The sequence below is a fragment of the Thamnophis sirtalis genome, unplaced genomic scaffold (assembly GCF_051295495.1).
Source record: "Thamnophis sirtalis isolate CommonGarterSnake01/CBP01778 unplaced genomic scaffold, rThaSir2_p1.2 scaffold_13, whole genome shotgun sequence".
NCBI classification, from domain to species: domain Eukaryota; kingdom Metazoa; phylum Chordata; class Lepidosauria; order Squamata; family Natricidae; genus Thamnophis; species Thamnophis sirtalis.
The window spans coordinates 47,700,382-47,726,453 of record NW_028261393.1 but is presented as its reverse complement, the minus strand read 5'-3'; the positions used below and the strand labels follow the sequence as shown (position 1 = coordinate 47,726,453).

The 26,072-nt window shown below is 45.2% G+C and overlaps 1 protein-coding gene across 1 annotated transcript; it reads left to right on the top strand.

Moving 5' to 3' along the window:
- The first annotated feature begins 2,859 nt into the window (after positions 1 to 2,859).
- TNMD (tenomodulin) lies at positions 2,860 to 21,255 on the top strand. Its single transcript, XM_087727248.1, has 6 exons — positions 2,860 to 2,982; positions 10,939 to 11,079; positions 11,684 to 11,785; positions 15,949 to 16,102; positions 18,887 to 19,056; positions 20,988 to 21,255. Exons 1-6 carry the CDS (start codon positions 2,947 to 2,949, stop codon positions 21,195 to 21,197), a joined length of 813 nt encoding a protein of 270 aa, XP_087583374.1. The 5' UTR covers positions 2,860 to 2,946; the 3' UTR covers positions 21,198 to 21,255.
- The last annotated feature ends 4,817 nt before the right edge of the window (positions 21,256 to 26,072 follow it).

The following is a 26,072-nucleotide window of genomic DNA, read 5'->3' as shown; positions in this document are numbered from 1 at the left end:
ATTGGCTTTTTTGGCTGCCACCACACAATGCTAGTTCCTATTTAACTGCTTGTCCACTAAGATTCACCCAGTCTATATGTGTACTTTTGAGTTTTTCTGGCCTAAGTGTAAGACTTTACTTTTACAATACTTACAATAGCAGAGTTGGAAGGGACCTTGGAGGTCTTCTAGTCCAACCCCCTGCCTAGGCAGGAAACCCTATACCGTTTCAGACAAATGGCTATCCAACATCTTCTTAAAGGCTTCCAGTGTTGGGGCATTCACAACTTCTGGAGGGAAGTTGTTCCACTGATTAATTGTTCTAACTGTCAGGAAATTTCTCCTTAGTTCTAAGTTGTTTCTCTCCTTGATTAGTTTCCACCCATTGCTTCTTCTCCTGCCTTCAGTTGCTTTGGAGAATAGCTTGACTCCCTCTTCTTTGTGGCAACCCCTGAGATATCGGAACATTTCTATCATGTCTGCCCTTCTTTTCATCAAACTAGACATACCCAGTTCCTGCAACGGTTCTTCATATGTTTTAGTCTCCAGTCCCCTAATCATCCAGCTCAGGATTATTCCAAATGTTTTCAAAGAGATAAAAAACTGAGAAAGTCCACTTGCTTTTTTTGGGGGGGGGACACTTTTGGGTGAACATTTACCATCAAGAATCCAGCCAGACTAGGGAGAAAAAAGATTGGGAAGAAAAAATATAGAAATTACAAAAATAAGAAAAAGAAAAAGCTAGGTGAATGGGTGGAAAGAAGTGAAGTTCCCAAGAGACCAAGAGAAAATGATTAGGACGAAAGAAGCGAAAGGATTCACTAGTAGAATAAAATGAAATAGGTTACAATTGCCAAGGGTATACAGTTAATAGGATGTGAGGGAAATAGATCAATATTATTAATTGTGGATAACTAAGTGAAATGTTCATTATACAAAATTAAATCTATGTGTTATTCATAGTAAGATAGAATTACAGATGGAAATGAAATTTTAAATTTGATTCATTTGGAGGGGCAAATAAGGCCATCGTTTATTTCTAAAGAAGAAATTAAATTTAAGGTGGAAAATATGGAAAGAAAATAAGAATGCCGAAATGGAAAATGGAAATAAGAGGTAAAATGAATTATGCATATTAGAAGATGTTAAGGGGGGGAGAAACGTGCAACACTTTATTTATAAATAAGTAACAAAAAAATAAATAAATAACCTTTTTTGGGGGGTGGAAGGAATCCAGCCAGATGAGAAAGACACTTAACAAAATAACAGCTGGAAAACCCAGAAGGAATTAGCATTGGAAATACAAATGGCAAGGCTTTTTCCAGGAGGTCAGACTTGCAAAAGGATGATCAGTCCGGAGAAGAAACAGAGCATATCCTTGTCTCCTTCTGAAATGCATCCCCTCCTGCACATTCGCAGTCTTGGCTGTGGCACTGCCACATATTCAGCCCAGCCAACTGGAGAGAGAGAGAGAGGCCCCCCCCCCGGAAAAAAAGAAGGAGGAAGCCCTCCACTCTGCTCAAGGAGCATTCAAAGGCATCCTAACTCCACCCCAGTCCCAGCGTCTCAGCCGTCCCACTCTCTGGGACAAAAAGAAAAAAGAAAGATTTGACACTCAAGGGGGAAGCAGCATGGGGAAGCAGCTCCCGGAGGGATCCCAGGAATTCTGCGGCCATGATGTAAGTCCATGATTTGACTCTTCTTTGGAGTGTGGGAGGTCAAAGGCTTGATCGGTTGGTCTTCCTGCAAGCAGGTGCAGTGAGAACAATTCATCAGTGGAACAGCTTGCTTCCAGAAGTTGTGAGTGTTCCATCAATGGACATTTTCAAGAAGAGAATACAGAATAAGAAGAGACCTTGGAGGTCTTCTAGTCGGAGAGGAGAAGAGAAGAGAAGAGTTGGAAGAGACCTTGGAGGTCTTCTAGTCTTAGAGAAGAGGAGAGGAGAGGAGAACAGAGAAGAGAAGAGTTGGAAGAGACCTTGGAGGTCTTCTAGTCTTAGAGAAGAGGAGAGGAGAACAGAGAAGAGAAGAGAAGAGAAGAGTTGGAAGAGACCTTGGAGGTCTTCTAGTCTTAGAGGAGAGGAGAACAGAGAAGAGAAGAGTTGAGTTGGAAGAGACCTTGGAGGTCTTCTAGTCTTAGAGAAGAAGAGAGAAGAGAAGAGTTGGAAGGGACCTTGGAGGTTTTCTAGTCCAAACCCCTACTCAGCCTATACCATTTCATACAAATACTTATTCAATCTCTTCTTTAAAACATCCAGTGTTGGAGCATTCACAACTTCTGGAGACAAGTAGTTCCCCTGGTTAATTGTTTTCACTGTTATGAAATCTGTCCCGAGTTCTAGGTTGCTCCTCTCCTTGATTAGTTTCCACTCATTGCTTCTTGTCCTGCCTTCAGGTGTTTTGGAGAATAGCTTGACTCCCTCTTCTTTGTGGCAACCCCTGAGATCTTGGAACATTGCTATCATGTCTCCCCTAGTCCTTATTTTCATTAAACTGGACATACCCAGTTCCTGCAACCGTTCTTCATATGTTTTAGCCTCCAGTCCCCTAATCATCTTTGTTGCTCTTCTCTGCACTCTTTCTAGAGTCTCCACATCTTTTCTACATCATGGTGACAAAACCTGGATGCAGTATTCCAAATGTGGCCTTACAGGGCATTATAAAGTGGTATTAACACTTCACATGATCTTTATTCTATCCCTTTGTTTATGCAGCCTAGGATTGGGCATTCCGTGGTGGTATAGGGTCTCCTGCTTGAGTAGGGAGGGTGAACTAGAAGACCTCCAAAGTCCCTCCCAGCCCTGTGATTCTAAAATTCTATTCTGTGACTTGTCTGAAACTGGTCTTTCCTGAAAATCTCTCTCCTCCTTTCAGGCTCACACTGCCGAGAAGGGACTCTACAAAAGAGTCCAGATTTGGGCCACATTAACCTTCATTTTGCTCCTCTCGCTCACCTTGACTATTCTGATGGTCTCCTATTTTTGGAAGCCTGCTCCCCAAAAGGTAAGTTCTATTCTCAGGATTATATTAAGGTAAAAGTTCCCTTCACACATACGTGCTAGTTGTTCCCAACTCTAGGGGGCAGTGCTCATCTCGATTTCAAAGCCAAAGAGCCAGCACTGTCCAAAGACGTCTCCGTGGTCATGTGGCCGGCATGGCTCAGTGCCAAAGGCGCACAGAACACTGTTACCTTCCCACCAAAGGTGGTTCCTCTTTTTCTACTTGCATTTTTACCTGCTTTCGAACTGCTAGGTTGGCAGAAGCTGGGACAAGTAACGGGAGCTCACTCCGTTACACGGCGCTAGGGATTCAAACCGCCGAACTGCCGACCTTTCTGATTGACAAGCACAGCATCTTAGCCACTGAGCCACAGCGTCCCTTGGGATTATATTAGATATTTTAAAGGGGGGGAGTGGATATTTCTACCCCCCACTTTAAAAAGACATGGAGAAACCTGTCAAAAGTTTTATGCTGTGCTGCCGTTTCTTTTCGCAGTGGGATCTCAGCTGTGGAAAATCAGCAATTTCTTTCCTTAGCACCCTTAATTGTGAGAAGTTCCTTTCCATTTTGTTTCAATTAAGTCGTCAGGAACTGGAGGAGAAATCCACTCCGCCACGCATTAAAGAAGTCGCTTGTTTTGGGAAGGCAACTGATCTCTTGCCAATTTAAATTGGACTTTCATGAGTTTGCAGCTGGAAGGGCTGAGAAGTTGCCATATTGATTCAGTCGCTTTATGGAATAATTATAAGAATTACTTTCTGCCAGTATCAACCCCCCCCCAAATATATTTTGTGTGTGTGTGTGTGTGTGTGTGTGTGTGTGCACCCCACACTCTAAATGTAGAAACCACTGGTGGGATTCATTTACCTTCCCTACCAGTTCATAAATGTGAGCATACGCGCCACGCCTGTGCATGCGCAGTGCTCGCACATTACATCGGGGCGCGTGGGTGGAGCCTCCCGCAGCCGCTGCTACCAGTTGGCCCGAACTGGAGAGATCCCGGCTGAATACCGCCTCTGGACTAGAAACCCCCAAATTTAGACTGGAGTACAAAATCTGTAGAGCAAATCATTAACCAGGAATGCTTTCCAGATAGACCTGAACTCCGCATCAGATTTCATTTTTAAATACAAGGATCTTTTTTATTTTTTACATCAAATCTACTGCAGTCCCATAACTTAATTAGCCATTTTGCCACAGGAGGCCTTTCCAATGCACAGCCGAAAAATATTATAATCCTGCAGGTTATTTCTGAAGTGATGCAGCTCTTGATAAAAATAAAAAAGGCACGGACAGTTTAATAGATTTGAGAGAGGAAGTTCTTTGGGGACCCATTCTCAAGTCAGTTCTGCTACTGTCCGTAAAGGAAGCTGAGAAATGTCCATCGGCCAAAAACTGGCCGGCGGGCTATGCCGTCCTGGCTTCCCTATCCAAGGCCAGCATCTGTTTCCAATAACCTGCCTGCAGGAGGCAGGTCTGCAAAAACCATTTGCATTCCAGACGCCTGCAACCCCAGGGATATTCCTGGAGGGGAGAGACTGCGTGGGTAACTTGATGTACCCATGTGGGTGCCAGCAAATTAAAAAAAGAAAAGATCTTAGGATGTAGAAAACTTTATGCGTCTATAACCAATGGCCTGCTCCTCTTTCGGTCCATAATCAGTCCATGATCAGTTAAGAGGCGCAGTGGTTAGAGTGCAGTACTGTAGGCTACTACTGCCGGCTGCCTGATGTTCAGCTGTTCAAGTCCCACCGGCTCAAGGTTGACTCAGCCTTCCATCCTTCCGAGGTGGGTAAAATGAGGACCCAGATTGTTGGGGGCAAGATGCTGACTCTGTAAACCGCTTAGAGAGGGCTATAGCAATAGCAATAGCAATAGCAGTTAGACTTATATACCACTTCATAGGGCTTTCAGCCCTCTCTAAGCGGTTTACAGAGTCAGCATATTGCCCCCAACAACAATCCGGGTCCTCATTTTACCCACCTCGGAAGGATGGAAGGCTGAGTCAACCCTGAGCCGGTGAGATTTGAACAGCCGAACTGCAGAACTGCAGTCAGCTGAAGTAGCCTGCAGTGCTGCATTTAACCACTGCGCCACCTCGGCTGGGAAGTATATTCAGGATCAATCTTCAGTATAAAGTGGTACTTCGGTACTCGTCTTTAATTGGTTCCAGGAGGTGCAATGACTACTAAAAACGATGAATACCAAACAAACCACGTGACGTACTGAACAACACTTTGCTTTGCCGGGAACGACTTCCTGTCTGCTCCCTGTTTTACAATTGTGAACATGATTTCACTTGTTGCTTGTATGTACACTAAGAGCTTATGCACCAGAGACAAATTCCTTTTGTGTCCAGTCACATTAGGCCAATAAGGAGCTCTATTCTATTCTATTCTGTAATTCTATTCTCTATTCTCTTCTATTCTCTCTTTTGTTCTCTATTCTGCTCTCTGTTTTCTCCTCTCTCCTATTTTCTATTCTATTCCATTCCATTCCTATGTCAGCGACCTTCCCAGCATGGCTAACTTCCTGTCCACCCTCTGAGGCAATCCCCAACTTCGCTTTGCAGGGACATTCCCAGGCATGGCTAAGTTCCTGTCCATTCTCTGTGGCCTTCCTACCGTAGCATGTCAACTATCAAACAAACAATGAGTTCCCGGGGCAACATTTTCACCTCAAAATGCATTGGGTACCAAATTTGACGGGTTTTGAAGATGTTGAGTACCAAGGTACCACTATACTGGGTTTCTTGTCCTGCCTGGACCATCGTCCACTTCTCCAGATCTAGAAGGCTAACATGTAAATCTCAAATAACTCTTGTAACTGCATGTCCCAAACTCCATGTTTTCTTCTTCCCGGAATCATTAATTCATACTAGTGGTGGGTTTCAAAAATCGAACCTACTCTGTGGGTGTGGCCTCCTTTGTGGGAGTGGCTTGCCACCCATGTGACCAAATGGGAGTGGCTTGCTGCCCATGTGACCGGATATGAAGATGCCAAAGACACTTGTCAGAACCACCTTAAATTACCTTACACACAGCACTGGCATGCATAAGAATATGATGTAAACTTGTTTTTTTAAAAGGCATCTTTGGTTTGCGTTAAAACAACTTCAACACACGCAATGTTCTGATTGCACCACAAACGCAGTAGTCATCCTTACCTTTCACAGAGGCACTGAGTTTTATAAATACCAGCATGATAGTGTAGAATAATCATATCCAAGGACCAGTGGTGGGTTTCAAAAATTTTTGGAACCTCTTCTGTAGGTGTGGCCTGCTTTCCGGGTCCACTGGTGGAACCTCTTCTAACCGGTTCGGTAGATTTGACGAACCGGTTCTACCGAATAGGTGCAAACTGGTAGGAACCCACCTCTGATTCTTACTGTACACAATATGCCTCGTTCCAACTTCCCCTGTGTTGCCTTCTTTCACAAAGGAGTTCAACAGTCCATACAAATCCAGGAAATTGGGTAGTTCAGAAATGCATGGTTAAGCAAACCGTATCGTTGCAAATGGTATCATTTGGCCACGTAATGAGAAGGAAGGACTCCCTGGAGAACAGCCTCATGCTGGGAAAGATTGAGGGCAAAAGAAGAAGGAGACAACAGAGAAGGAGGTGGCTGGATGGAGTCACTGAAGCAGTCGGCGAGAGCTTGAATGGACCCCAGAGGATGGTAGAGGACAGGAAGGCCTGAAGGAACATGGTCCATGGGATTGTGATGGATCGGACACAACTTTGCAACTAACAACAACAAATCATTGCAAATGTGGGCACTGCTTTCAATCAAAGATGGGAGACTCTTGGCTCTACAGATATTGTCGGACGCTAGTTCCAATCACCAGCCAGCTCTCCGGGATAATGGGTGTTGTGGTGCAACAACTAGCATGGCCAGCTTCTTCCCCCTGCTTTAAATCATCCCAGTGGAACAGTCGGCATAAGGAAACTACTGTTTGCCCAGACATTCTGTAACACCTTCCAGGAAAAACACATTGCATGAAAATCTAGTTTCAAATGTCATTTTAGCAAACAACAAATTAAGGACAGCAGAGCAATTAGACTTTCGTCCCGGTCCCAAAAAGTAAATAGGGAGGGAAGGAGAGGAGCTTCATACTTTCATTCTGGAGAATGGTGTACTTAAGACCAAAATGCTGAAGTTAAGTGCAGGAGGAAGATATCCACCATTAACCCAGCTTCTCTGCCTTTCCTTTCAGGCTTCTTCCATTTGTTTTAATTGCCCTGTGACATCTGTAAGATGATAAGCATCAAGGGTTTGCATATGGAGGCACTGATTCCCATCGCTCCAAAATTCAGACTTGGCTCACATGAGTCACAACAAAACGCTCTTTTTCTTACAAAAAAAGATGCAGAGACTTTGGGGAAAAGTGCAAAGAAGAGCAACGAAGATGATGAAGGGCCTGGAGACTAAAACATACTGTGGGAAGTTATCACCCAGCCCTCTCCCAGAAAAATGAAATATCCTAGGAAATATTGAAAAGGCAGAATATTTCTCTGGATGTGAAAAGAAAGAAACATGTTTTAAAAGACAGAATAGTTGCCTGTAGCTTCCTGCCCATCCCCACTGTTAATGGGCCATTAAGGCCAAGCTAGTCGACTTTTACATAATAAAGACTTCTCCACTGCAGCTGCAGGGGGAAGGGATTAAGGAACTTTACCCAACTGACCACATGGCATCTAAGAACTCAACCAAATCTGGATTCAAAACACAGCCTAGAGAGTAGCCCCTGCATGGCCCCATGGGAGTCTGACAACCAATCAGAAAACATTTCTTACACAGGAACAGGAAACAGAGAGGTGGGACTGAACAGGTTATAAAAAGCCTAGCAAGCCCCTCCCTCGGCCCTTCTCTTCTTCTCCACCAACATTGAAGCATGTGACCACCTTTTCTGTTCAGGGCTCAAGCCATGTACTTCTGTCCACCAATAAACCATATTTCCAAGCAGCCTCCATGTCTCCGGTGTCTTTTTCCCCACTTGGAGCTGAACCCAGAAGGACATTTCTTTCATCAATACGAAGAACAATTGCAGGAATTGGGTATGGTCAGTCTAGAGAAAAGAAGGACTAGGGATGACATGATAACAGTATTCCAGTATTTGGAGGGGCTGCCACAAAGAAGAGGGGGGGGGTCAACTTATTTTCCAAAGAAACCAGAACGGAAGAGAAGAAACAATGGATGGAAACTAACCAAGGAGAGAAGCAACCTGGGATTAAGGAGAAACTTCCTAACAGTGAGGACAATTAATCAGTGGAACAGAAGTTGCCTTCAGAAGTTGTGGGTGCTTCATCTGTGGAGGTTTTAAGAAGAGACTGGAGAGCCGCCTGTCTGAAATGGTATAGGTATCTCCTGCTTGAGCAGGGGGTTGGATTAGAAGACCTCCAAGATCCCTTCTAATGGATTGGAAGAGTCTACAGCAGATGTGTGTCCCGACAAGAACAGCATGTGTCCTCTGAATGACATGTAACGGTCTTCAGACATTCAAACAGAGCCAGGAACAACAGTGCACCCAGGATAATAAATCCGTTTTCATTTTAATTTCCAATTAATTAGCATGGAATCGAGCTAATTAAATCTCATTAATATGACAAGTCCCTCTGCATTTCATCATCTTCCCTTTCTGATGCATTAAACATTGCAATTTGGGAGGGGGGGAAGAGATATTTTTAGAGGTCCCCGGGGGCTGCAGCCGTGTGATCAGGCCATAAAGAAAGCCCCTGCTGTTCAGGATAACAGAGAAACCGACGCCAGGAATATTTCAACTTTATTGCCTTAGAACCAAATAGCATTTGTACAAAACCGTTTTTTTCTTTTCTTTCTTGCAGCTTATATATCCTCTCTCAGAGCTTGGCCACAATTCTGCATTAGTGGGACCCAAACTCTTTTTTCAAAAGAAGAAGGATGAAATCAAGCCGGCCGTAAACATAAACTTCCCCACACACCCTCCCACACACCCAAAAAAGTTCCTTGCAAACAAAGTGGAATTTCAAAATCTTTTTTTCCAGTCTGTCTTCTAGATGCCACTAGGCCTGGCCTAAAACACGATCTGTCCTTGGGGATTATCTGATGAGGCAACCTAACCGCTGTGAAACCTATTGGTGTCTGATGTTTCAAGTATTTACTAACAGTCTGGAATGGAAGAAAAGGCTGCGATTCTGTCAAAAAGGACGCCAGTTTGAATCTAGGGTAGAATATTTCCTAGGGTAGAAGTATTCTACCTGGGCTCCAAGATCACTGCAGATGGGGACTGCAGCCAAGAAATTCAAAGAGGCTTGCTCCTGGGGAGGAAAGCTATGGCAAATCTAGACAGCATACTAAAAAGCAGAGACATCACCCTGCCAACAAAAGTGTGTATAGCCAAGGCTCTGGTTTTCCCTGTTGCAATGTGTGGCTGTGAAGGTTGGACCATAAGGAAGGCTGAGCGCCAAAGAATGGAGGTCGTTGAACTCTGGTATTGGAGAAGACTCCTACGAGTCCCTTGGACTGCAAGGCCATCCAACCGGTCAGTCCTAGAGGAGATCAACCCTGACTGCTCTTTAGAAGGCCAGATCCTGAAGAGGAAACTCAAATGCTTTGGCCACCTAATGAGAAGGAAGGACTCACTGGAGAAGAGCCTAATGCTGGGAACGATGGAGGGTAAAAGAAGAAGGGGACGACAGAGAATGAGGGGGCTAGATGGAGTCACTGAAGCAGCCGGCGTGAGCTTCAATGGACTCCAGAGGATGGTAGAGGACAGGAAGGCCTGGAGGAAGGTTGTCCATGGGGTCATGATGGGTCGGACACGACTTCACGGCTAACAACAAGAATAAAATATTCTAGCGTAGAATATTTTCTTCCTTCTTTGTGGCCTGCTTGGTCCAAAATGGCTCTGAGTTGGCAATGAAAAGCGCACACCACATTAATATACAGATAATCCTTCACCAAGGACCACAATTACGCCCCAAAATTTCTGTTGCTGTGTGAGACGGTTGTTAAATGAGTTTTGCCCAATTTTGCCTGTAACACCCTAACCCTATGATGACTAACTGTTAGGAATATAATCTTACAGTTGGGTTGGCAATATATAAATCATGTAACAATGCTATACCTGTTTCTTTAAATCATACTGTAAAATGTGATTGGTTGCTGTTTTCCTCAATCGGCCATAAGAGGGAGCCAGAAGGACTGTTAGGTCTCTGTTCGTTAGATGCTGGACTGATCTGATCTGAGTGTTTTTGGAAGCTGGCTGTTGGAAAGTGCCGTAAGCTATTGTAAGTTTTGCAACTGCTAGCAAACTTTGTGTACCAGACTGATTATATGATACTGGACTATGTTATTTGGATTATCCCTTAACTGAAAGACATTGATGACTGACTGTCTTATCCGTGTATGACTTGGACTGTTTGATGGAGTCGGATATCTCTATTTCCACGAAAGTAAAAGCCTATTTAAACTGCAGTGACTCTGTATGCTGGTTTGTGTGTTCTCCAACACAACTCTCACAACGCTTCGCTGAACGTACTCTCTCTCCCAACGGGGAGCTTACCTAACACTAACCTATGGCACACATGCCAGAAGTGCCATGCAGAACCATCTCTCTGGGCACACCAGCCGTCGCCCATTACTCTTCTGGGTTCCAGCCAGCTGGTCTTCACGCACACATCTGCGCCAGAAAGCGGAAGACCAGGTGACCGCTGGGCACGCACAAGCCAGAAACCAGAAGCTGAGCTTCCCGCCGCACACATGCATGCTGGGGAACTGCTCTTCCAGTTTCCGGCATTCATGCTTGTGCGCACCAGGAACCTGTTCTTCCAGTTTCTGGTGTTCCCCCCCCCTCCCCATGTGCATGTTGCTGTTTTGGCACTCAGTGCTGAAAAGGGTCGCCAACACTGCCTAAACGAACATGTTGGGTGATCAACCACTGCAACAGATTCATACTCTTCCCCAATCTCTTTTTGCAGATTTATGAACTGGAGCAGATGTTTGTCAGCAACGTGGAGAAACAGAAGATATTGCTGACGATCGATCCCCTTGCCTGGACGGAGACCTTTCAGACCGGGAAGGGCCGTGAGGAAGTTCTTGAAATACACGATTTTAAGAATGTATGTATGTCCATTTTCAGGACAGAGCCAGGTCAACCCTAGTCCACATCTCGGCTACGGCCTGAATAATCCCCCTTTGTTTAAAGGCCAAAATGGAAGGCGCCGATTTTCTGCACAGAATAAAGCAAATTGGCCGAGGTTTTTTTGTGTGTGTTGTGCGCTAAGCCAATAAACTACATTACGGCTTACTTCAGTCGGTGGACTCAGCAGGTCGGAGTGAAACTGGAATCTCTTGATTCACAGCGGAGTCTCTTAGCTAACAGGCAATGCCAGTTTGTTTTAAGAAAAACAAGGAAGTCAGCAGGAAGGGGGAAATATTCATTATAACACGAGGCATTCAAGCAAAAACCCCACGGTGAACCTTCTGAATCCGAGGTGCTTCTTTATTTATTTTATGTTCCAGCAGCAAATCAGAGGCGCATAGAAGTATTTATAGACAGCCGGGAAGGTTTACTCCGCTGTGCCCCACTTTTAATGCAACCAAAAATGGATAGATGGTATATATCCTGAATTAGAATAACTGTGGGCTTGCAGATATGTAGCTCTGTTGCGTTTGTTTCCTCTGCCACCTTCACCTGGTTATATTTTTGTGCTTTTCTTGCAGGGAATAACTGGTCTCTTTTTCATGGGCGATCCCAAATGCTTTCTCCAAAATCAGATTAAAGGGATACCAGAAGCATCGCAGATGGAGACGGAGGCGCCGGAGGTATGCAGAAGGAAAGAATGTGCTGAATTAAATAAAGGCTCGCTGGCCGGCGAGCAGATTTATAGCAGCTTGGAAAGGACGGCGGAGAGTAATCCCCATTGGTTTTTAAATCACTCACAGGCCAGAGAGAGAGAGAGAGAGAGAGAGACTGAGATTCAACATATGCTAAATGGAGTCTTCCCTAAAACAAGGAAGAGGGAATCAACCGTAAGGCCAAACGCAGCCCAGCTGAGACGAGAGTAGCAAAGAAAGAATAAGTGAAATATCATCCACATGACTATGATCGGTTTTCAATGTGTTTCAATCCCTTTAATTGGACTTACAGCCTTCCCATTTTTCCAAGCATCCCAGTCTTTTTCAGGGATACTTGGCTTCAAGCTCGGTCAAAACGTTTAAGCAGACAAGAGAATATTTATAGCTCAGGGTTGAAATGAGGAGTCTTTGGTGGTCTTTGAGCTTGGTTGATTTCTGGAGAAATTTCTCCTCCTCCTCCTCCTCCTCCTCCTCCTCCTCCTCCTCCCCCCCCCTACCCAACCCTCTCCTCCTTCCCTTCATGTTATCACTCATGGCTTGTAGGCACATTGAGAGCTTATGCACCAGAGACCAATTCTTTATGTGCCTAATCACACTTGGCCAATAATGAATTCTATTCTTCTGATATTTCACTTTACAAAGCTATAAGTAAACAGTTGGTTCCCAAGCCCCTCTTCTATGTAGTAAAAGCAGACCAGTCTTTAGAAGAAATGAAAGAACTCTTCGGTTAATTTTACAGAACAGTTAGATGATGGCACTTTGTGAGTTTTCAAAATCAGACTGAAGGGTGAGGGAAAAAGAACTTTAAACGAGCCTCCAAAACAACTCCAAATGTGGGTTTCATTAGCCAACGGGGTAACATCATCAGTGCTAGTCCAGATAATTCTCATCATAGGTTTGGAAGGGACCCTGGAGGTCTTCCAGCCCAACCCACAGGTGTTCTTCTAAATCTGTAGTAGGGATTATCCTTCAAATGAACACAGCGACTTCTGAGAAGTAATTTTTGTTCAAACCGTGAGACAGGCGAGGGTGTAAATGTGTCCTATCACTAACTCCTTACCTTCGGTTTCTGAGCTTGATTGATTTCTGGAGACGTTTCATTACCCAACTAGGTAACATCATCAGTGCTAGTAGAGTAGGGTTTGCTCTCATATTCTAGTGGCTTGCCCTGTCAGTGTTGGTGGGAGTATTGGATATAACACCAAGATTAACATTAGAAATAGCACTTAGACGTACCGGTATATACCGCTTCACAGTGCTTTACAGCCCCTCTCTAAGCGGTTTACAGTCAGCCTCTTACCCCAAAAATCTGGGTCCTCATTTTACCCACCTCAGAAGGATGGGAGGCTGAGTCAACCTTGAGCCTGGTGAGATTCGAACTGCTGAATTGCAAGCAGCCAGCAGGCAGCAGAATTAGCTGCAGTACTGCATTCTAACCACTGCGCCACCATGGCTCTCACAATTAGGCTAACAATCAAGAAGTTAAAAAATACCCCAATCAAGGAATTTCCAAACAAGCTTACAGTAAAGAAGCCCACTAAAAAAAACAACCTTCAAGACCACTCCCACCAACACTGACAGGGCAAGCCACTTGAATATAACATAAAAACCAACCCTACTCCCCGCTAGCATTGATGGTGTTATCTAATTTGGTAATGAAACGTCTGCAAGGAAGCCAACAAGCTCAGAGAGCACCAAAAAAACATCAAAGCATGAGCCATGGTGGCGCAGTGGTTAGAGGGTAGTAGTGCGGGCTACTTCTGCTGACTGCCAGGCTGCCTGCAATTTGGCAGTTCGAATCTCACCAGGCTGAAGGCTGACTCAGCCTTCCATCCTTCCGAGGTGGGTAAAATGAGGACCCAGATTGTTTGAGGGCAAGAGGCTGACTCTGCAAACTGCTTAGAGAGGGCTGTAAAGCACTGGAAAGGGATATATGTCTTAGTGGTATTGCTATTGCTATTGCCCTTCCTTCCTTCCTCCCTCCCTCCCAGTTAGAATGCAGTATTGCAGGCTAACTCTGCCCACTGCCAGCAGTTCAATTCTGAGGCTGAAGTTGACTCAGCCTTCCATCCTTCTGAGGTGGGTAAAATGAAGACCCAGATTGTTGGGGGCAAATAGTCTGACTCTTTAAACTGCTTAGAGAGGGCTGTAAACTACTGTAAAGTGGTATATAAGTCTAAGTGCTATTGCTATATTAACTCTGTCCACTGTCAGCAGTTCAATCCTGAGGCTCAAGGTTGACTCAGCCTCCCATCCTTCCAAGGTGGGTAAAATGAGGACCCAGATTCTTGGGGGCAAGAGGCTGACTCTGCAAACTGCTTAGAGAGGGCTGTAGAGCACTATAAAGTAGTATATAAGTCTAAGTGCTATTGCTATTTAACTTAATAGGTCTCTTGGTGAACAGTCTGCTTTAATTTCAGTTAGGGTTAGACGATAGGTTCCTCCTACGGCCTGTCAACCATTTCTTCCATCATTCATGGTCATTTATTTTTATATCTTACAGCCCTTCTGGTGGTCCTGCTTACACAACCCTGTGTGCCAACGGGGAATACCATGGCCTTGGCCTTTGTTGTCAGTGATACCACTGGCCTTTAATAGTTTACTGGTGTTATATGCCCCAAAAGTGCTTTTTTCAAGAGGCCACTGGACATTCTGGGTTTTTCTTTGAAGATGTTTCGCATCTCTGAAGCAGAGCTGAAGAAGCTTCTTGGATAAGAAGCGAAACATCTTCAAAGAAAAACCAGAAAATCCAGGGGGCCTCTTGAATGGGGGGGGGGAGGGAAGAAGCACTGAAACTTTTCCTTACAATTTTATCCATCAATAAGTAGCCATGCTAGTTCAACGCACTCTCTGCCTTCAAAAGTGTGCAAATATTTTCAGGATCCCACTTTTTTTTTTTTTAAAGAGTTCAATTCCCCATTCTGAGTTCGAAGCGCCGCATTGTGCGAGCAAAACAGGCCTTCCGAATGCGAAAGGGTCTGCTTCAAATCATTTCAGAAGCATTTTGAGGTGGAAAACCCTCTTTTCCAATCTCCCCCCCCCCAAAAAAAAACCCCACTTCCGCGGTGATCCAAACATCCTATTTCACACTTAAACTGGTGTGTCAAATCTGCAAGGGCTTCAGTTCAAACCGTTTTTTTCATGTTTCTCGCGTTACACAGCAGACTAGCAAATTGAGGGGTCGAAAAAAGGATATTTTTGTATTGCTGAAACACTCTGGCTGTCCATTAGGTGCGTCTTCCATTCTCATGGCAGGAATTGTTGGTCTCTGTTCTTGTTTCATTTTATTTTTCTTCTTGTGGCCCACCAGTGGAGCTGGCAGTAGAGTTGGACAGTGAGGAGGTTGGGGAGGAACATGGGCCAGCCCTGGAGGCTGGGGAAGGCTCGGACGAGGGCTCTGTGTCAGAGGCAGAGACGGGGCCGAGGCCGTCTGGCAGTGATCAGGTGCCTCCGGAGCTAGACAGCAGTGAGGCAGAGGAACAGCTGGAGCCTGTTCCCTGTGTGCTCATGCGCAGAGCTGCCTGAAGAAAAGAACCACTCAGAAATCAGGGTAGACTTGGGAGTAAAGTCACAGTCACAGATTGGCCCCTCCCATAGGAAATAAAAGAGAAGCGAAAGGGGAGTGGGCTTTTGCAGGAAACAATTCGTTCACTCAGTCGTTAGATTCATTTCAGGAGTGTGAAGATCTGTCCGTGAATCTCAGAGACTCTGTGCCCAGTCTTTCCATACACAGCACCTCATTTGGGAAAATATTTACATGGCAGCTTTCCAAGATAGATAAGGTCTGTGGTCCTAAATATTCCTTCGAAAGACTGTTTGCCAGGCCTTTGCTGAATGTGAACGAGAGGAATTCACATCCATTTAATAAAAGGGGTTTTGTCGGGACCAGGACTCTGCCTCGTGTTTTTTGGGGAAGCCTAGATCAGAACATTTCTGTTTGGTGGCTAATGGATCAAGAAAGGTCGCCTTCCTCTTTTGTGAGTGTGGCATACGTCCATTTTTAGTCCAGGAAAAAAGAATGGTACTCCAGGAAAAATAATAACAACAACAACATGGAGAGGACAGATCTGGATTGAAATGCTGCACCATTTCATACTATATATGACATGAGAATATGTCCTGTCTTGCAGGCAGAGGAAATAGCCGTCACCTATTTTGAGCAATCGGTGCTCTGGGTTCCAGGAGAGAAACCAATTGAAAATAAAGATTTCCTGAAGGAATCCAAGATGTTTGACCTCTGCAAAAACGTTAGCGCGTATTGGATCCATCCTACCCCACTAAGAGGTAAGGCCATCTTCTCTCAACATTATACTGCCGGAAATTTATCCAATGTCACAAATGGCATTTTCTGACCCTTTCTTTGCATCTAGCATGGGTGCCCCATTATTTCATATCTTAGAATAACAGAGTTGGAGGGGACCTTGGAGATCTTCTAGTCCAACCCCCTGCCTAGGCAGGAAACCCTACACCACTTCAGAGAAATGGTTGTCCAATCTCTTCTTAAAAACTTCCAGTGTTTTAGCATTTATAACTTCTGGAGGCAAGTTGTCCCACTGGTGAATTGTTCTTACTGTCAGGAAATTCCTCCTTAGTTCTGGATTGCTTCTCTCCTTAATTAGTTTCCACCCATTGCTTATCGTCTTACCAGAGGTGGTATTCAGCAGGTTCTGACCAGTTCTGGAGAACCGGTAGCGGAAATTTTGAGTAGTTCAGAGAACTGGTAAATACCATCTCTGACTGGCCCTGTCCCCATCTATTCTCTGCCTCCCAAGTCCCAGCTGATCAGGAGGAAATGGGGATTTTGCGGTAATCTTCCCCTGCCACAACCACCAAGTCATGCCCGCCAAGCCATGCCCGCCAAGCCATGCCCACAGAACTGGTAGTAAAAAAATTGACTCCCACCACTCTTACCCTCAGAAATGGACTGTAGGGCGCATTATGTGCTCTCTGAGTTTGTTTGTTTTCTTGCAGGTATTTTATTCCACAACAGTGGTGGGATTCAGCCAGTTCGCACCTATTCGGGAGAATCAGTTGTTAAACTTTCTAAGCAGTCCAGAGAACCGGTTGTTGGAAGAAATCTCATTTTATTTTTTTTCCCACTTTACAGGGCTAATCCTGTAAGGAAGGCAGGAAGGAAACATTCTGGTGTTGTTTCTAGCCTGATCTTTATTGCCCTGCTTACAGAAACTGTTTCTCTGGTTAACCTTTATTACATTATAGCAGCTAAGGCAAAGCGCCCATCGACATGAGTGACATTGAGTTCGCCATGCCCACCCAGTCACATGATCACTGAGCCCCGCCTACCCAGCTGGTCATTAGGGCAGAGAACCGGTTGTTGAATAATTTGAATCCCACCACTGTTCCCCAACTAGTTAACATCATCAGTACCTTAGTAGTGGTGATATTACCTAGTTTGAGTAATGCAAGAAAATAATCAAATTCAGAAAGCACCAAGGACCCCCTCATTGTTTAACCATGTTTCCTAGGTTTGACTAACATACTGAATTGTAAAGTGGATGAATGAATTCATAACATTTTACTTGCGGGAGATAAATTGTGGGGTTCAAGCACCTCCTAATAGCCTAAAATGACCACGTTTTAAGGAAACGTACTGAAAGATTTGAAACTGACAAGAGCAGGGACAAACACATCCAGCTAACCTTGAGGCTCCTCTTGATGATTTCTGTAAATTGCTTGGAAAGTTTTTAAGCAGCAAAGCTGCCAGAAATATTTTAAAGGCAGCGAGGCTTTGCATCATTAAGCCAACAATGCTTTCAATCATATTCTGAAGTGGCATTTGGAATCACTGAAGGGCTGGATGGGCTTAGTCAAGCCAAAAATTAAATCCAGAACAGCAGAGATGCTCTGGGTTAAGAAACTGACCAGCTTGAGAGTAGCAGCAGCAAGGCCATTATTCTAGTCTATTCTGAAAAATACCTGAAGGGTGGAAACTAATCCAACCTAAGGGTGGAACGCAATGGGTGGAAACTAATCAAGGAGAGAAGCAGAGGTGGGTTCCTACCAGTTCGCACCAGTTCGGTAGAACCGGTTCGTCAAATCTACCGAACCGGTTAGAAGAGGTTCCACCAGTGGACCCAGAAAGCAGGCCACACTTACAGAAGAGGTTCCAAAAAATTTTGAAACCCACCACTGACACACACACAGAAAGACAGACAGACTCACACAGAGAAAGAGAAAGAAAGGAAAAAAGAAATAAAGAAAAAAAGTAAGAAAAAGAGTGAGAGAGAAAGAAAAAAGGGACAGAGAGACAAAAGGAAGGAGAGAGAGAGAGAGAGAGAGAGAGAGAGAGAGAGAACACATGGCCGGCAAGCCACTCCCACCAGGTCACATGGCCGGCAAGCCACTCCCACAAAAGAGGCCACACCCACAGAGTAGGTTCCACAAATTTTTGAAACCCACCACTGGAGAGAAGCAACCTAGAACTAAGGAGAAAATTCCTGACCGTGGGAACAATTAATCAGTGGAATAGCTTGCCTTCAAATGTTGTGGGTGGTCCAACATGCCTAGGTAAGGCCACACTTGGAATACCGCATCCAGTTTTGGTCACCACAATGTAAAAAAGATGTGGAGACTCCAGAAAGAGTACAGAGAAGAGCAACAAAGATGATTAAGGGACTGAAGACTAAAATATATGAAGAACGGTTGCAGGAACTGGGTATGTCTAGTTTAATGAAAAGAAGGACTAGGGGAGACATGATAGCAGTGTTCCAATATCTCAGAGGCTGCCACAAAGAAGAGGCAGTCAAACTATTCCCCAAAGCACTTGAGGGTAGGACAAGAAGCAATGGGAGGAAATTAATCAAGGAGAGAAGCAACTTAGAACTAAGGAAAAATTTCCTGACAGTTAGAACAATTAATCAGTGGGACAACTTGCCTCCAGAAATTGTGAATGCTCCAACACTGGAAATTTTAAAGAAGAGATTGGATAACCATTTGTCTGAAGTGATGTAGGGTTTCCTGCCCAAGCCGGGGGTTGGACTAGAAGACCTCCGAGGTCCCTTCCACCTCTGTTATTCTGTTGTTCTGATTGTGGACCTCCCTCCCCAGATCCCAACCTTCTAGACTTTGAAAATGGAAATGAGGGTCCGGTTCCCATGGATGAGCGAAACCAAGCAGAGGTTCAGCAGGGACGCCGGTCCTTGAGCCAGGAAGGGAGCCAAGGCCCCAAACGCCACGCTCGGCAGCTGACCGAAGAAGACTTACCGGTCAACGACTACGTAAGTCTCCGGAATTGAAAAACCAGGCCATGGTCACAAGGCAATTCTCGTGCCCAGACTCCAAGCCAAGTGGGAATTTTCCGCAATCTTTTCCGCAGAGCTGAAAAGTCCTGCTCCTTCAATTAAACAGCCCCCCGATAGCCCTCGGAAAATATGCGCAACCTTTCTTGCTTCAAAGCGTTGTGAAATCTGAAAGAACGGCAGAGGACGCGAGAGGCCAGAGTAGCCAAAAGACGAGGGCTAGGAATTGGCACCAGAAAGCGAGAGTCAAGGAAGGAATTAACAAAAGGAGGAGTAAGAGTTGCAATGGAGATGGGTTAGGTTGCATCCTGCCCTTGCCAGAAACGTTTGACCTAGAGGGGGGGAAAGATGCAGGAAAGAGATGCAGCATTGTGATGATGTACAAAGGACACTACCCTGATAAGGAACACGGGAAGCTGCCCTAAAGCAGATCCAATTACCTGTCCAGCAAGGGTTCACCAACAAAAGGGCGAACGACAAAACCGCGCCAGACTAAACCACGAATTCTAAACCGCGCCGACGAATGAGCGCTGAATCGCGCCGACAACAGCGCGGCGACAGAAGCGCGCTATAAACCTAAACCTAACCCTAACACTAAACGTAACGCTAACCTAAACATAACCCTAAACCTAACCCTTACCTTAACTTAAATCACCCTTAAATCGCCCTTCTGTCGACGTGCTGTTGTCGGCGCGTTGATGACGTTGCGGTTTTAGCGACGCAGTTTTGTTGGCACGCTTTTGTCGTGCGTGCTTTTGTCGGGTCACGTCCAGCAAGCTCAGCCTTCCGTTTGGAAGCTTGTCTCTCTAGCAATAGCAATACTAATAGACTTATACCGCTTCATAGTGCTTTTACAGCCCTCTCTAAGCCATTTACAGAGTCAGCCCCCTATTGCCCCCTCCCCAAACAATCTGGTCCTCATTCCCCCCCCCCCCCCGGCTTGGAAGAAGGCTGAGTCAACTTTGAGCCGGTCAGGATCGAACTCCAGGCTGTGGGCAGATTAAGCGTGCAATACTGCATTCTAACCACACCAGCACTACAGCTCTTATATAGCAATAGCTTATACTTATATCCCGCTTCACAGTGCTTTTATAGCCCTCTGTAAGCAGTTTTAGAGTCAGCCTATTTGCCCCCAACAATCTGGGTCCTCATTTTATCCACCTGGGAAGGGTGGAAGGATGGGTCAACCTTGAGCTGGTCAGAATCGAACTGTTTGGCAGTGAGTAGTGAGTTAGCCTGCAATACTGCATTCTAACCACTACGTCACTACGGCTCTTCTATAGCAATAGCTATAGCACTTAAGACATATATGGCTTCAGGGTGCTTTACAACCTTCTCTAAGTGGTTTATAGTCAGCCTATTGCCCCCCAAAATCTGGGTCCTCATTTTATCCACCTCAGAAGGACAGAAGGCTGAGTCAACCTTGAGCCTGGTAAGATTTGAACTGTCAAATTGCAAGCAGCCGGCAGGCTCTTTTGAGTGTTTAAGGTTGCTGACCCCTGGCTTATGCCCTTGTATAACATCAACCGAAGACTGTTCGCACTTGGTGGGAATCCATCAGCATGTCCCTTAGATCCGTGGTTTCCAACCTTCGCGACCCATGTTGGCTGCAGAATTCTGGGAGTTGAAATCCGCAAGTCTTAAAGTTGCCAAGGTTGGAGAATCCCGTCCTTTGGGATGTGCCGATGGATTCCCACCAAGTGCAAACCCATGGCTGGTTGAGGAATTCTAGGCGCTGAAGTCCGCAAGTCTTATTAAAGCTGCCGAGTTGGAGACCCCTTCCGTAGGAAACCATTGCCCCCCCCTCCCCACTTTCTAAGTTTTCCTTAGGCCAGTCAACTCCAAGCTTGTGCTGGTCAACCCAATGAGTCAATTGTCTCCAACTCAACTCTTTGTTCCTTCCTCCCTAGACCGAGCACGGCTTCGAGTTCCCTGACCATTGGGACGAGAGGGGATACTGCTGCGCCCGCTGCCGTCGAGCCCACCGCTACTGCCGCAGAATATGTGAGCCGCTGCTAGGGTACTACCCGTACCCCTACTGCTATCAGGGCGGGCGAGTGATCTGTCGTACCATCATGCCCTGCAATTGGTGGATAGCGCGGATGTTAGGGCGGGTGTGAGCACACTCCGTCCAAAAGTAATAATAATAAAAATAAGCTTAGTGCAGCGCCAGCCCCATTCTGGCCGTCTCCCTGTAGACTTTTCTAGGAGTGTCATTAGCATGAATGTATGCGCGCATTCCTGCTAGAGCCGCTTGGGTGGCCCAGATGCCATTATCGCCTGATCCTTCTCTCTGCCCTTTCCTTCCCCCACGCCCCCAAACTGTATCCTTTATGCAAGCCATTTCTCCGGATCGTTTTTTTATTCCTATGCTTTTGCGCCCCTCGGATATATTATTCGGCGTAAAGTTTTCTGCAACGCATTCAAGTTGACGACTGTGGTTGTTTTCTTAAGCAGCAAAAAAAAAAAAGTGGAGGTTTTTGGAATTAGCTATTTTAAACGGGTTTGCAAACTGCAAATCAGATCGGTTCCCTATAGAAAGGGAAATGAAAGGCCATTTGAGGGGCGGGGGTGTCTGCTGGTATTGCCAAACTGGAACCAAATGTTGCATGCATTCCATAATTGAAAGCAAGGAATCTCTTTACACCAGCATTCCCCTAAAAATCCGCAAGAGGGCATCCTTTACCTGGAAATAAACAGCATTAGCTCAGTGTCAGGAAAAGCTAGGAGCGCATTTTGCAAACTGTGTTTTCGCAGCTTCAGGAATCCTTATTTTTTTACACACACACACACACACCCCAAAAATGTGTCAAAAAATGCAAATTAATTTCAGGAACTTAGGGTGTATGTCCAAAAATATATTCAGGTAATCCTTGTTTAGTGCCCTTAATTGAGACCGGCAGTTCAGTCAGTAAGCCAAGAGGTGGCTAGTTAAAAACCACAACTGTGCTTAAGATCTTCCTTCAACAATAAAGTTTCCAGTTTCTGGCAAAAAAATTTCCCTTCAGCAAACAATGGACACTTAACAACCACGGTGTTTGCTTTGCGACCATGGTGTTCTCTTCAGTGCTGCAAAACAGATCATAAAATCAGGTATGGGGACTCTCTTTGCAACCGTCACAACTGACAACCAAAAATTACAGGTTCAATTGCGGTTGTAAGTTGAGGATTTACCTGCCACATCTTAATTTGCAGGAAGATTAGAAACGAGCATGTGTATATTTCCAACGTTAACAAAAAGAGCAATTTATCCCCAGAGACACATCACACGCTAACGACCAGAGGAATCCAAATATTTGCTGAATTGCGACTGTTCGCAAGAAATCAAGACGACCAAGCGATGTATTTAAAGAGCTTTCAGAATAAAAAAAGTGTATAAAGGTTTATTATGCGTCCGGGAAGATTCTCTATCGAATACAAACAAAAGAAAAAAAAGAAATATTCAAAGCATCACATAATACTGATGATGAAACCATACTCAAAACAGATGCAGAGTGACAGCTAAGATCAAGGACTCTCCCGACGAGTCTTAAAAATAAACACACACAGACACACAAAGATCACAACAACTCAGTTTCAAAGGCATCACTGAAATATGAATTTGTTTTCAGAGTAGAAATTGTTCCCCAGATGTGGGACGGGGAACCAAAGGAAACCTCTCCTTTCCAAAGAATGCCAGGGGTTTTCAGAATGCAAGGAATTAGCACCAAATACCGCTCAGGTTTTTTTTGGGGGGGGGGGGAAGGGCATAGGAAGGCGGAGGAAATTGGAAAGGAGGCCAAGAGGAGATTTTTTTTCCCCAGACCACAATTCAACGTAGATTCAAGCAGGTGTCATCTGTTGAAGTAGCTTATTATGTACAGTGGTAGTTGAAACTTATTTATCTGCAGCGGTACACCTCGGTACTTGACTGCACCAAAACCTGGGGACTTGACGCATTTTGACATGAAAATGTGCCTCGGTACTCGTGGGTTGTTCCTTGAGGGCTGCGATAAGAAGAGGGCAGGGGTGAAATGCTACCAGTTTGGGCGGACCAGTAGTTCTGACGATCAGCTATACAACAATCAGCTGTGCTGTGGAAATCACATGGCGCAGCTGATTGTGGCACAGCTGATCGTTGGAACTTTTTAAAAAGCTTTTTAAAGCATTTTTTTAACTACTGGTTCTCTCGAAGCGAACCAGTAGCAGACTTCAGAGCATTTTATCCCGGAAGAGGGAGACAACCATAGAGGAAGGACAGGAAGCCAGCTAGTCTGGGAAGGTTCCTGACATAGGAAAAGGGCAGTGGTGGGTTGCAGGCGGTACGCCCCGGTACAGGCATACCGGAGCTGCCCGGAGCACCGGGTACCGTTCTGGTAGGGTGCTCCAGAGGGCCCACCCGCCGCCCTCGCTCCTTACCTGTCTTTAAAGTCTTCTGGGCTTCCGCACACAGTGTGTATAGCGCCTGCACAACACTCCACTGAGCAGCTGGAGCATCGCAGAGGCGTCGCTGGATAGTAAGACGCATACACGTGCTGCGCACATTCATGTGGATGCCGATGGGCCCGTTCGAACCGTACCGGTTAGAACGGGATCCAGAACCCACCCACTGAAAAAAGGGGACAGCAGCTGAGAGCAGACAGGAAATCCCTCCCGTCAAAAAAAAAAAACAACAACATGTGGTAGATCACATGTTTTGTTTGCTACTCGTTTTCAGTACTCGTTTCCAGAACTAAATAACGAGTAGCGAGATAACACTGCGCAGCCATCAGGAGTGCCTTTCAGAAGATAGCATGGGTAGCCCTTGGCCTATGACCACAATGGAGCCAAGCTTTCTGTTGCTAAGCGAGGCTTTCTGTCGTTAAGTGAGTTTCGCCCCATTTTGGTCAATTGAATTTTGACCGTGTGACCCTGGGGAGACTGGACGGTCGTTGAGTGGGGAAAACGGTCCTAAGCCCCTTTTTCGGTGCCGTTGTAACTTCAAATGGTTACTAAACAAAAGGCTGTAAGTCAAGGACTACCTATACACATCACACCCAAGTCATAATATGTATATTTGTTGTTGTTGAAAGTTTTGCATGATGGAGGTACTCAATTGTAATGCTTTAGTGTTAGGGAAAAATCAAAACCATTATCGCTTGACAAACCGTGGTCCAAACTCCTGGGTCAATATCACATACACAGTTAATCTTCTTAATATATATTAGTACAGTACAGTAGAAGCTATTTAAAGGCACAACAGTCTGCATATTGACAGAACACACACCCTGAGCAGTGTTAGGGGTGTCTTATACCCTGGCTCTCTGTGTGTGTTTGTATGTTCCAGAATAACTCTGGAATGCCTCGAGCAATTTAAAACGAACTTGGTACACAGATAACTTATTCTCTGGAGATAAATACTGTGAGGGTATAAGACACCCCTAACACTACTCAGGGTGTGTGTTCTGTTAAGATGCAGACTGTTGTGCCTTTAAATGGCTTCTACTGTACTGCCGTAAAATTAATCTATCCTGTTTGGTGACGGGGGCTACAATTCCATTGCATTGCATAGGAAACTAGCTTATACGAACTCATAATTATCAGTCCATCTATCTGGGGTTGGCAACCTTAAACCCTCAAACAGCCACAAGGGTCCTAACTGGAAACCCTCCATTCAATTCTGGAGCCAACCAGAACTCCGGTTCCCCCACCATAGAGTCTCCTCCTAGCGCAGCAGCCTTTTTCCTCAACCTCTCCTAACTGAAAGTCCTATCAATTGTGGAGCCGATCGGCGACAGGGAGCCGCAACAGAAGGATGAAGAGCCACATGCGGCTCCAGAGCCACGGATTACCAACCCCTGATCTAGATTAACGTTACCAAAATCTCTCAAAAAAACTATTTTCCCACCACGTTTGGAGATCCTGCGAATTGGACCAGAGGCCTTCTACAACCCAAACATCTGTTCCACCAACGCCACAATCTCACTGGGGGATTACAGGTCATTGTTATTTTAGCTTGTCCCTACTCATGGGTCCAGAAAGAACGAATGTTTATCTCTTTACCAAAAGGTAGGATCCACTTTGGAGAGGACTCCAAGGGACGAGGATTCAAAAGAAGATTCAAGTGTCCTCTCTGAACATTTGTTGACTTCTCATCAGAATTTGGGATTCAGCCACATCAGATATATTTGAGAACCTTTGAGGCCAATTCTAAAGGTCAGAAGGCAACTCCAGATGCGAGTTTGACACGGGCTACCAAAATCTTCATCGCGCTTTTGTTCAAAGGTGGACAACTGGCTCCAAATGAGCTCCTCCATCCAGCAAGGAAGTCTCAGAAAGCTTCAAAAAATTGAAATAGTGTTTTTTGTTTCTCAAACTCGGCAGCGTGAAGACGCGCAGACTTCAACTTCCAGAATTCTGGGAGTTAAAAATCCACACGTTATCAAGTGCCAAGTTTGCAAAAATCCCAAGTTGGATCCTCCAGAAATGGATCCAACAGCAACAAAACACAGGTGATCCTCAATTTACGACCACAATTGAGCCCAGAGTTTGCTAAGTGAGAAGTTTGTTACGTGAACTTTGCCCCATTTTACGAGTTTTCTTTACTACCTTTGACTTAGAATAACTCTTTGGGGGTTCAGTGAATCACTGCAGTCGTTAAATTAGGCGTGTTTTCCCCGAAAATAAGAAAGGGTCTTATTTTCTTTTGAACCCGAAATAAATGCTTGGCCTTATTTTCGCGGAGATCTTATTTTTGAGGTGCAGGAGGCGGCCCAGCAGTCACCCCATGGCTGCTGCTATGCTTATTTTTGGGGGGGGGGCTTATTTTAGGGCATGCGTTCAAAAGCCTGATGGGCTTATCATCCGGGGAAGTCTTATTTTCAGGGAAACAGGGTAGTAACACAGTTGTTGAGTGAATCTGGTTTCCCCCTTGATTTTTACTTGTCGGAAGGTCGCAAAAGATGCTACGTGATCCCAGGGACACTGCAACCGTCATAAAGGTGAAGCAGTAAATCACGTAATCATGGGGATGCTGC

Excerpts from the sequence above, each read along its gene's own strand:
- TNMD (XM_087727248.1), top strand. The coding sequence starts at position 2,947 with ATGGTCTCCTATTTTTGGAAGCCTGCTCCCCAAAAG. Across the intron at positions 2,983-10,938 it reads GGAAGCCTGCTCCCCAAAAG|ATTTATGAACTGGAGCAGAT; the intron begins GTAAGTTCTATT and ends CTCTTTTTGCAG. Across the intron at positions 16,103-18,886 it reads CCATCCTACCCCACTAAGAG|ATCCCAACCTTCTAGACTTT; the intron begins GTAAGGCCATCT and ends CTCCCTCCCCAG.